The 12448-nt window shown below is 43.0% G+C and overlaps 2 protein-coding genes across 3 annotated transcripts in view; both read right to left on the bottom strand.

Moving 5' to 3' along the window:
- Positions 1-12448, bottom strand: part of orb2 (cytoplasmic polyadenylation element-binding protein orb2) — a 425677-nt gene that overhangs the window by 91571 nt on the left and 321658 nt on the right. The gene's annotated exons all lie outside the window — the stretch shown is intronic.
- On the bottom strand, positions 6774-11792 carry LOC140225618 (uncharacterized). Its single transcript, XM_072305145.1, has 2 exons — positions 8906-11792; positions 6774-7846 (listed from the first exon to the last, which is right to left on the bottom strand). Exon 1 carries the CDS (start codon positions 11105-11107, stop codon positions 9200-9202), a length of 1908 nt encoding a protein of 635 aa, XP_072161246.1. The 5' UTR covers positions 11108-11792; the 3' UTR covers positions 6774-7846; positions 8906-9199.

Raw genomic sequence — 12448 nt, 5'->3', positions numbered from 1 at the left:
TTTTTCGGATGCGGTGAGTGGTTACACGAAGCACTGCACGGGATTTTTCCTGCTTCTCCTTTTCGCTGGTGATTTTACGATGGAAAATTACTCTGCTTCGTGGCGGGGAGAGAAAAGCCCGACCACGCAAAGGATTTAATTTTTCACGACCTGCAATATTTCCCAGATTGGAGGGAAGCGCGCGGCGGCCGTCTAAGATTGAATATTAAAAAAGCGCCGCTTGGAGGGGGGGAAAAAGGCGGCAAAAATGATGGGACGGAGGTCGGCGTGGAATCGGTGGCTCAACGGTAATTTTTATGACGAGCTGATGAATTACGTAAGCCAGACAATTAGAGCCGCCGCACAATGGATTGAGCCAATAGGAGGGGTCGGACAAAACTTGGGAACTTTAGACGCTTATGACTCCGTTTATACAAAACTTGGAGGTTCTAAAAGTGGTTCCATCGGTTTCCTCCTGAAATGGAGATGTTGCACGTGTGAGGAATTTGCGATTTAACGATTGATTCTTATGTAAAAGTTCGCAAGAAACACGATGGTGCCACTGGTTTCCTCTGAAATCATCTCCCAAGCTCAAAAAAAGCTCTCAAAGTGAGGCCAAAATGGAGGGGATATCCCACGCTACCCTGAGAATCCACCTCTACATCAAGACAAACTGTCCATGCAAAGATAGGGAGCAAATACATTGACAGGGCTGCTGTGTTTTCAGTTTTGGAGTCCCCAAATAAAGTGGCAGCCCTGTCAATGTATTTCCTCCCTATCTTTGCATGGAGAGTTCGTCTTGATGTAGAGGTGGACTCTCAGGATGGCGTGGGATATCCCCTCCATTTTGACCGGAACTTGAGAGTTTTTTTTGAGCTTGGAAGTTGATTTCAGAGAAAACCAGTGGCACCATCGTGTTTCTCGCGAACTTTTACAGAAGAATCCATAGTCAAATCGCAAATACTTCAAATATGCAACATCTCCATTTCCTTCTAAAAGCACCCCTCAGAATTTAAAATGTGACGATGTAAACATCAAAATTTACAGTTTCAGTCGCAAATTTTATGTCCGACCTCCCTGGTTGTCTTGATCCATTGTGCGCCGCACCGTGCCGAGCCGTAAAACTGAGAATTACGTACAAACGAAATTAACTTCTCGACCGTAAAAACGAGATAAATGAACCACTAGACACAATAAGAATTATGATACGTGTTTTTCATAAAACTTTCCCATAGACTTGTACGACGAAAATTACTGGGAGAGACCCCTCAACAAAGTTTTAACATTTTTCGACACACCAATTCAGACTTCCCGTTCGTGATAAACCAAAATGTACTCGAGTTATCACACGTTAGGTTCTAAACGTTACCGTCGCACAAATTACATTATGAATTGATGACAAACTCCACCTCGGCACTACGGCTCAACTGTTGGTCGTAGTTTACACTTTGGATAAAACGGAGTAGGGGAAAAACAGAACTTATCGAGAGCCTTGAAAAAACTGATTTCATGCGTAACCTGATTCAAGAAAGCTCTGGTTTTTCTTGTGCGCGGGAAATTCGAATTGTTCGTAACCGATGGTAAATAAAAACGTTAATACCTTGGATGTGTTTTCAGTAATTTTCGTTGCGCGAAATGGGTTCTCCGTGAAATTTTGAAAAGGAGACTAAATTCAGAATGCTTCGATGTACCTTGTCTACTGGTCCATTAAAAAATTTTCCTACCAAGTTTTCAGCGGCGATTGGAACTTAGGAAATTAATTTTAAAAACAAAATCCCCCCCCCCCAAAAAAAAGAACGGGAGAATAAAAGAAGGTACTGGATTGTGAGGAGACATCAGCAGGATTATTAAGCATCGTCGGTCATCAGTCAAACATCCCGGATAAACGAAATGGGTGCTTCGATACATGTCTAAAAATGATGCGTCATTAAAAACGCCTTCAAATAGGCTGGACGGCAACCGGGACATCCGGAGAGCTGGTATAGTTGCTTGCTCGCGCCTTAGCCGAACCGAGTAGACGCGCGTCTTGTCTTGTGGTCCAGTGCTCACTTCAGGACGAATTCAAGACTTCAGTCATTTCAATTCCGTTTTTTTAAGGAAAAGGGAACGTACGATTCGGATTCCTATGCATTTCAGAGTTGCCACAGAATTTGGAAAATGAAATTCCCTGAAATTTCCCTGATTTCCCTGACTTATTTTGGTAATATTTCCTGACATTTGAAGATATGACAGATAGTTAAGGGGACATAATTTAAAACAGGTTTCCGGCAAAATTTGTTGTTTGAAACCTCAAACCCATTCTAGAGAGCAAACAAAGGTGATTTAACACAATTTCTCCGACATATTCGTCTTTTTTGTCATTTTACCTGCACTGGGGGGAAAAAAACACATTGGATCTAAGGTCCAGACTCTTAAAAACATCGACAAGAAAAAATACTCTTGATTCAATCGGATTTTTGGTTAGATCAAGAACCAAGCCTCTTAATTTGAGCGGATTTCCTTTTGATTTAAGCAAACATCCGATTGAATCAAGAGTATTTTTTCTTGTCAATGTTTTCAAGAGTCTGGACTCTAGATCCAATGTGTCTTTACTTCCAATGTGACATTTGCCGATTTCCCCTGATTTTTTAAAATTCCCTGACATTTCCCGGTTTTCCCTGACTGTGGCAACCCTGCCGGTCTTCCCTGACTTTTTAAAATTCCCTGAAGTTTCCCGGCTTTCCCGGTATTCCCTGACTGTGGCAACCCTGACATTTATTTTTGCTTGCCGATATTTCTGGGGATCCCAGGTTGGTTTTGAAGTGAAAATGATCACACTGCAATAACTTCAGAACCACCGACAGATTCTACTGAGCGGTTTTTTTTTTCTCGCTGCTCGACCTGGCAGCGCCAAGAACCGCGACCGGTAACTCCCTTGCTCATCGATCACCGATTCGCATTCGCTCCGGTGAGCACGGAACAAAACTTAAAACCGCTGCAATAACAAATGATAACGAAGAAGAACCACCCTGGGCTGCCGTGGGGCAGGGAGACGGGGGAGGACCACGGTTCAAATGACGCGAGACGGCACGTCAAAAAATTGACGTCACTCGGGGAGCTCGCCTCCTTATCGGCCACCACCGCGCGTATTTTTCCTTCTCTCGCGCGTTTCCAGCCGCGGTTTCTCGAGAGCGATCCGACGAATCGTTCCGAAAGCTGTGTTTTCGGGTTCGCACACTGGAAAAAAACAGCTTGGATCTAGAGTCCAGACTCTTGAAAACAATGACAAGAGAAAATACTCTTGATTCAATCGGATTTTTGCTTAAATCAAGAACCCAGCCTCTTAAATTAAGCGGAGTTCCTTTTGATTCGAGTAAAAATCCGATTGAATCAAGAGTATTTTTTCTTGTCATTGTTTTCAAGAGTCTGGATTCTAGATCCAAGCGGGTTTTTTTTCCCAAAGCGATCCTTAATCGTACCGAAGAGTCTTTTTATTTTCCGCATTTTTCTTACAAATTAAAAAAGAAGAAAAAATAGGCTCCAGGAGAACTGAGAGATAAGAGCTTATCCAGGGCGAGACTGTAGAAATACGTGTCTCGGTTTGCGGCGCATAGTGGATCGAGTCAATTAGAGAAGTCGGACAGGACATTTTTGACTAAAATTGCAAAGCTTGATGTTTATTTCGTCACAACTTAAATTTCGAGGGGTGTTGTAAGAAGAAAATTTTACGAGGAAACCGATGAAACCACTTTTAGAACCTCAAAATTGTATATAAACGGAGTTATAAGCGTTTAAAGTTTCCAAATTTTGTCCGATCTCTCCTGTTGACTCGGTCCACTGGGCGGCGTTGCAGACTTCCAGTCATAATTAATTTTCTACGTGGAAAACTACCGAACGACAATCATTGAAAAAAACAGTGATTTTTCTTCTCTTTATGAAGAATTGTCTTCTTCTGAGATAATTTCAAGCCACGATGATAGTTAGGTTTCCTTTTAAAAAGTTACATAGGGGCGGATATTTTGATACACCGAAACCGAGATTCGCTTTTTGCAGTCTCACTGTGGATATTCGCAGCTACTCTTTGGTGAATTGGGCCGTGTGTGAGCGAGTGATGTCTCTGTGTAGGGGTTGTTTCTCCTTCTTCTCTCGCCGCTTTTTGGCAACATGCTCACCTCGTGCCATTAGTACGGAGCAGTCACGTTGAGTGACACTATGTCTCATACTTCATTCGATCGTGTTTACTTTGGAGAATATACTATATATATACTCTACATACTATATACTATACTATATATATACTCTCTGAATCTTCGTTTCCTTTCCGGTAAATTGCTGCAAATTCTTAAGGGGTCAACTCGACGTGCCATCTTCAAAACGCTGTAACTTGGTCTATTTCTAACCTGGAGAGATTGAGTTGGTCGCGTTTTATCAGGCACTACTGGCACTTTAACGCTATACACAAACCCCATTTTGATATCTGTCGCAGTTCCGCCTGAGTGAAGAAAACGTGCGGTACTTTTACGACACCTTATGCACGCATCTGTGCTCTAGTATCAAGAACTTACATTTGAATTTAGGTGAACTAATTATTTAAATCTACATAGTTTATAAAAACATTAATATTTGAAATTGAAAATAACTTAAAATATAGGTTTTTAGATTATTAAAAATACCATTTTACTGATATGCTGAACTATTATCATGTTAGTAGTAGTTAACGTAATACTTTTTAAAGAGCAGGTTTTTTAAAGAGCAATTTTTAACATTTAAGGTTCCATTTCCCGTGGTGGGTCACGCAAAATCCGTTCCTAACCCATGAACCTGCTTGTGGCTCTCATTTGTAGCGCGCAGAATCGGCATAAAAATATCAAATCTTTCCTCCGTTTCACCTACTGCGTCGGCTCAGTGTTGCTAAGGCGCCGAGAAGCAACTATTCTAGCTCTGCGGTTGTCCGGGTTGCCGCCCAGCCAATTTGAAGGCGCTTCACACGACGCATCTTGTTTTCTGCGCACCGCTCCGATACTTCACTGATCCAGTATTAGTGTAAGTGACTACGATTTACGATGGTTAAAACTCCTCCGGATAACTGAACTTAATAAACCGGGCTCAGCTAACTCAATAAACTCTGCTCAATGAAAGTGCGCGGCGTAGAGCTTTCAAAAGTCTTAAACCTTTATCCGGCCTAAAATGATGCGACAATTAAAGCGAGACTAAGCCCCTCCTCCCCCGAACCAGTGGAGAAGACGAGATCGACCGCAAAATCGGGCGCGCGCGCTACCGAGTGGAATTGTTTTTTAAACTTTGAAAAATAACGGTTATTAAGTCTTTACTCAGAACCAGCCCATGAGCATGATTTATGCCTTTGGATTCGGAGAGGCTCTGCCAGACAATCGATTCCCTCCCCCTCTCAGATTCTCCCCCCCCCCTTCTCTCGAAGTTTTACTCGCCAGCCCCCCTCCCACCTTCACTCCGCCCTTCGAAAAGATGCTGTAATATAGGATACAGCCGGTCGCATTTCTTCGGAATTAAACGTGCTTTGCATAGACTAAAGTGAGAACTATATTACTTTTCACCAACAGAGAGCTAACGAAACACTTTGAGCAGTATTCGGTCTTTCCTCCGACAGCCCTTTGACCTTCAATTTAACAATGGATCACGATTCAATGTACGAATTTAAGCATTCTGATTCATGTTTCTTAATCGGAATTTTACGTAAGACACGATTCTCGCACAGAAAATTAAGTACTGGAATCAACTCCTAACTAACAAATTGACGGTTTTATTTTAAGTTGATTACGGGAGATTTGGATCGCCCGGTCACAAGAAACACAATACTGTACGTGAGTTTCATCGCGCACCACAACAACAGTGCATTGTAACATGGATCACAATGTTCTGTGAATATGTAACTCAAATCGAGAAAATCATTGTCCCGATAACGCAAATCGTGACGGATAGGTTGTGCTAAGGTGCCAGTGCGCAACTCTTCCAGCTCTACGGATGTCCTGGGTGTCCTAGAGTTCATCAGGACGTATCTAATCTTTCGAGCAATGTTCCTTTTCCGCCTCGTGTCGTTCAAAGTGTTAACAACGTGCAACAGTTAAGCCAAAGCACCGAAATTGAGGTCATACCGCGACGACTTTTGCGGGAACGACTAATTGCGCGATTTGACTACGTCATTGCGTTTTTGTGAGCGAAAGGTTTGAATGGGCCTGTTGCATGCAAGAGATACAGCCGTGCGAATAGACTTTTTAGAGGTTAAATGACACGAAAATTACGATGGTCACATTAAAAAAGTCTGAAATACACTCCTTACTGCGCAATTTGTGTTGTTAGGAACGCGCTTTTTCAAATTTCCCGCGTCTGGGGGCAGTTTTCTAACGGAAGCAATTAACGGCAACTCGCGGCTATTTCCGGTCAACTAAAACTGACAACATGACCTAAAAATCGGAGCTCGTGACATCGTGAAATGAAATGTAGAAGGATTGCGTTGGATATTTAAAAGTTGATCGATTTGGTTACCGCATAAAGCGTATATGGACCACTGTAGGAGATCACGTTGGGTTTGTAAACAAACTGAAGGAAAAAATAACAACAACAACAACGACTCGGCATCTTCCGGAAATCACCGAGCCCGCCGTTTGCTTGTTTCCGGTGATTAGAAAACTGCCCCCAGACGCGGGAAATTTGAAAAAGCGCGTTCCTAACAACGCTAATTGCGCAGAAAGGAGTGTATTTCAGACTTTTTTAATGTGACCATCGTAATTTTCGTGTCATTTAACCTCTATAGAGTCTATTCGCGCGGCGGTATCTCTTGCATGCAACAGGCCCATTCAAGCGTCAAGAAAAGTAAATATCTTGGTTAAGAGTATATTTCACTGATTTTCGTTACGTGGATCGTACTTTACGTTACATTTTGTTTACGAAACATGTCTCAGAATGCTTAACTTCATACCCTGTCTAATAGCCCATCGACCCACTGACCCACTGGTGTATCTGTGAACATGTAACTCACATCGAGAAGATCACTGTCCCGCTAACGCAAATCGTGTCGGCTCGGTTGTGCTAAGGCGCCAAAGCGCAACTATTCGAGCTCTGCGGATGTCCTGGTTGCCGCTCGGCCATTTGAAGGCGTTTATCACGACGTGACGTATCTAATCTTTCTATTTTCAGGTATTTTGCTGATCCGATACGGGTTAGTTAATCATTAATGATTTTTGCTATAAATTTATGTTTTCCTTTTGTTACACTACGACCCATATTAATGTTTCCATCGTTTCCAGTTTTTTCATTTCCTCACTCCACCCTAAAAGTGTTTGTAAAAATATATTCTAGTAAATTAAGAGTTATGGGGCTCAAGAGGTTTACGTAAGTCTAAAAATGTGATAAGTTGCAACCTAAATTTGTAGGATATTTAATTTTAAAAAAAGGCTGACTTGTTTTTTTGAGCATAATTAATGGATAGAGATGATACAGTGTGTGCATAAAAAATAAATATTTAAGTGAAGAATTCAAGTTTCGAATAGAGGTGACTCCAAAACATGAAACGGGTGATTTTGCGATGAAAAAGGGACTTTATTATGTTTTTGATAAACATTACAGCGAAGAGATTTTTCCTAAAACGAAAACTGACCAGGTGGACGGAAAAAAGAAGTTCTCTTAACAACAATAAAGTGACAGAGGAAACATTTTGTTTTTCAACATAGTCACAGCTTAAAATCTAGTCCGAGTCGATTGCAATTCCAGTAGATTGACGGCACTGGGTCTTCGCTCTTCTAAACGCATGTTAAAAGATCAAAATTGGGTGTTTTGCTTAAAATAGAGTATTTATAATGAGTTTAAATGGAAGGTAGCGTTGCTAATTTCCGAGAACCACTGCGGCTGCAAGCTAAATTTCACAAAGCAAAACAAAAATAAAGAGAATATGATGGGAAAATCCAAAAAATTACTTTTTTTACAGCTTCTTCCTTCACATCCGTACCTCAGCCACAATGTTTCACTTCCAGTTTCTGTATACAACTATCCCTGCTACCCACGATAAGCGAAAGCACTGAGCAAATTTAAGAACATTTTTGAAAGTCAAAACGGCATTTTGTCCTTAATTTTAAGAAAAAGGTTCACCTCAAAAAACGTTTTAATATGTTTTACCTGAAAATTTTTCTGGACGAAAGAAACTAGTTTTCAATTCAAATGAAGTTTTTTTTTTCAATGAAGATAATGACGATGCCAAACATTCTTTCAAACTGGAACTAGAATTCTTTCGTTGCACCTATTGTTTTTACTACGAGGACGACTTTTTCCTTGAGCCAAAAATATTTCTTAATAACACAGAAAAATTTCTCTTCAAAGTAAGTGAATAAAATATTTTTTCAGAATTTCCTTCAGTGAATTATTCGAGACTTACAGGACGGACGAATTTCCTTCAGTGAATGGAGATGTTGCATGTGTGAGGGATTTGCGATTTGACCATTGATTCTTATGTAAAAGTTCGCGAGAAACACGATGGTGCCACTGGTTTTCTCTGAAATCGTCTCCCAAGCTCAAAAAAAGCTCTCAAAGTGAGGCCAAAATGGAGGGGATATCCCACCCTACCCTGAGAGTCCACCTCTACATCAAAACAAACTCCCCATGCAAAGATAGGAGCAAATACATTGACAGGGCTGCCACTTTATTTGGGGACTCCAAAACTGAAAACACGGCAACCCTGCTGATGTATTTGCTCCCTATCTTTGCATGGAGAGTTTGTCTTGATGTAGAGGTGGACTCTCAGGGTAGGCGGGATATCCCCTCCATTTTGGCCTCAACTTGAGAGCTTTTTTTGAGCTTTGGAGTTTAGTTCAGGGAAAACCAGTGGCACCATCGTGTTTCTCGTGAACTTTTACTTAAGAATCTTTGGTCAAATCGCAAATCCCTCACACATGCAACATTTCCATTTATAGAGACTTACAATACGGACTGAATCCTCGCTAGAGTCTCCTCGAGTCTGAGCCACGATGGGGAAAATTTAGGGGGGCTGCCACCGCGCTTTGGAGATTTCGGGGGGTGCGGAGAGGAAGGGGACGCGGTATCGGTCGACCGGGGAACTTCACCCCAACAACGTTCAAGCCAAGCTGGGGGGCGGTTTTCCTCAAATACTCCTTCATCTTTTTCCGCGTGTCCCGGGCCGTCTCGTACATGACCGACCCGGCCTTGATGTAGCCCAACAGATGGCAATTCTGGTCGTACAGCGGCACGTCCGTCTTCAGCACGACGTAATTCTGCAACAAGGAAGTCGCATCCAATCCCGGGGCGTCGGGGCCAGTCCCGGGTCCTCGGGAATCTCTACTTCCGGTCGCGCGTCCTTCAAGCTCACTACTTCCGGTTTGAGACTGGGTCTCCTGTTTTTCTCATCGTCGGTCGCTACACCCGATTCGACTTCCGGTTTGGTAGCGTACAGCGATTCCACTTCCGGTTTGTGATTTCCGGCAACAACTACATCTGGTTTGGTATCGTATGGTGACTCCACTTCCGGTTTACGATTTCCGGTAGCCATCACTTCCGGTCTGGTATCGTACGGTGATTCCACTTCCGGTTTACGATTTCCGGTAGCGAGTACTTCCGGTTTGATATAGTGCGGTGATTCCACTTCCGGTTTACGATTTCCGGTAGCGAGTACTTCTGGTTTGGTATCGTGTGGTAATTCCACTTCCGGTCTACGATCTCCGGCAACGACCACTTCTGGTTTGGTATAGTATGGCGATTCCACTTCCGGTTTACGATTTCCGGTAGCGAGTACTTCCGGTTTGATATAGTGCGGTGATTCTGTTTCCGGTTTACGATTTCCGGTAGCGAGTGCTTCCGGTTTGATATAGTGCGGTGATTCTACTTCCGGTTGAAGACTGGCCTTTCCGGTCGATTCTCCGTCTTCACGCCCCGTTTCCGGTTCGCGGTTTGGAGCCACGGTGTCTTCCCTATGAAGAACCCGCGTGGCGTTGCTGATGGTCTTGGCGAGGACTGAGGGATTTTCGAGAGCGCTTCCGGAAGGCGCGGAATCGAGGCAGCTCTGCATCACACCGGAAATGGACTTGTGGACGGCCGCGTGGCAAAGACAATCTTCGCGGGTGAGAAGGTTGCTCAAAGACTCGGTCCTGGACGTGGGAACGCGGAAAAAGTCGAGGCTGAGCGTATCTCCGTTTTCCGTTTCCGGTTTGGGTTCGTGGACCTTGGAAAGTTGACTTCCGGTTCGCGTCGTTTCCGGCTTCGGACTTCCGTTTCCGGTTGCAGGCCGACCGACACGAGGAGGATCTTGGGGTTTAGTGACAGATCGCTCTGGCTTTTGTTGCCGTTTCTCGGGTGGACCGATGACGGAGCGATCCGATTGTTTGATCGCGGAATCTACTGACCTTTTGGGGGTGAAACTCACTTTGGGGTCGCGGGGGCGGACCAGAATAGGGCTACCCTCAGGACACAGGCACTTCGGTGGACTTCTGCTGGAACAAGCCCTAGGGGTTGGAGGACTTGCGATTTTCTGCATATCTACAGCAGTTTTCATTTCCAGATGCCGATTTCCGGTTTTGGCGGTTTCCGGGAACTGCCCGGTTCTCTTCTGCGACCCGTTTCCGGTGAGCGACGGATCCAGGTTCCATTTCCGGATGACCTCGGACACACTTTGCTCCTGCGGATTTCGGCCACCAGAAGATTTGGATTCTGCGGTCGTGTTGAAGACGGGTAGTCGCTTTTTCAACCGCGGATTCGGCGGTTGCGGCCTGCACAAGGAGGATGGAACCTCTGATACCGGAGGTAGCGTCTTTTTCCGCCCGTTTCCGGTGGCGAAAGTTTCCTTCTTCCGTTCGTTTCCGGTCGAGGTCGCTTCCGGTCCGCGACGGCAAGGCTCAACAGCTGAGCGGTGCTCGTAATTTGTTGACGAATTTCCGTTGAGTTTCCCGGTCTCGATCTGTTTGTGGGCTTGTTCGTTCGCGTCGAATATCGAGGAGGAATCGAGATTGAGGTAGTAATCGATGACGTCATTGATGCGCTGAGACAGTGGTTTTTGATGTTCGATCGCTCGAGGCACGGATTGTAAAAGCGGACGGAGGAGTTCCGGGTTCATTCTCACTTGCTCCAAGTGCGGCGGGCTCCTTCCGCACGAATGCCTAGCAACCGTTTTCATTTTGAACAGTGCCGGGAGGGAAAAATGAAGGTTAGAATTTACTGTGAGCTAGGGAGGTAATGGTCCAAGGGTCTTAAAAAAGCCGCTATTTTCCACTAAAATTTTGAAATTACACGAAAAATTCTGACTTCCACTTTATGACGACTTTATCAATTTTTCAATGCCAAAGTAAAGCGAAATAAGGGAAAATGAAGTATTAGAGGTTAGAATTTATAATGCGAATAAAGTACAAATGGAGGCTGGTATGTGCACGCGAAAGAATAATCGTATAACCTGAATAAAGACTTATAATACTGAGGCTCTCTGAGCCTTGAGATAAATTATCCAATGTTTAAAGAGTTATCCATTCCATACAAGGTATATTATACAAATATATAAGTGCTTTTACATGCACGTGTATTCCCAGGGAGAAACCCTGAGATGTACTTCAATATATTGAAAAATGACTGAGAAATACTACTCTACATTTTAATCGAAGAGATGAAAAACGACTGAAGTAGTTTCAAGTAAAAAGTAGTGAAAAAAAGTACAAAAGTAATGAAAGAAGATTTTAAGATCGGAAAATTTGCTTTTTCATCTTGATTTTTAAGTAGAGAACTAGGAAGATGTAACTCACTGGATGGTGCTTAATTACTCGGTGCTGAGAATTTTGCTCTGTACTCACCTGAAACAAAATACAAATTCGATAAAGACAAAGAAAATTCAAAACTTGTGGCAGAATATGGAGTAAAATTGATTTCATTAGGCGCTAGTGATTTGCTTACTTGCACAAGGTACTTTTGGCTGTGAAAAATTATAATACGCAGATTTTTTTCAAGATTTAAATATTTCGGCCCCTTAATTAAAGTAGTATCTGACCTTATTTTAAACTTCTGAGATTTTTTGCATGAAATTTCCTCCCTCCTTTTTCAGAGTTTTGGGCATTAAAATGAGTGTCTTCAGAGACAATTTGAGTTTGAACTTTGCATTTTTCTGACAGAAAGCACGAAGAGAAATCACGGTGGAAAGAATAAAATAAAATCCATTGTTACAGCAAAAAATCGAGCTTTTTTCCGAGTTTTCACGCTTGACACTTGAGCGACATTTACTGACTTTTCCAGACCAACCTCTCTTTTTCAAGACCATGCAGGGTTTCAATAATTTCTTCATCTTCCAATCCCCTGACTTGCGTATCCTTAACTCCAAAATATCCGAATTCCCTGACTTTCTCTGACCATCAAACTTCCACGTAGACTTTTTTTTCTCTTAAATCAGCTGACTTTCGCTAAAATTTGAACAAAATTTCTACTTTTAGCGATTAAAGTAAATGGGGAAATACACCTGGAAGATATTCTTACTCTC

This window comes from Bemisia tabaci, chromosome 10, assembly GCF_918797505.1.
Source record: "Bemisia tabaci chromosome 10, PGI_BMITA_v3".
In the NCBI taxonomy this organism is placed as follows: Eukaryota; Metazoa; Arthropoda; class Insecta; order Hemiptera; family Aleyrodidae; genus Bemisia; species Bemisia tabaci.
The sequence above is the reverse complement of the archived record's forward strand: the minus strand, read 5'-3'. Positions and strand labels throughout refer to the sequence as shown.

Coding starts and splice junctions, on each gene's coding strand:
- LOC140225618 (XM_072305145.1), bottom strand. CDS start 11,107: ATGAAAACGGTTGCTAGGCATTCGTGCGGAAGGAGCCCGCCGCACTTG.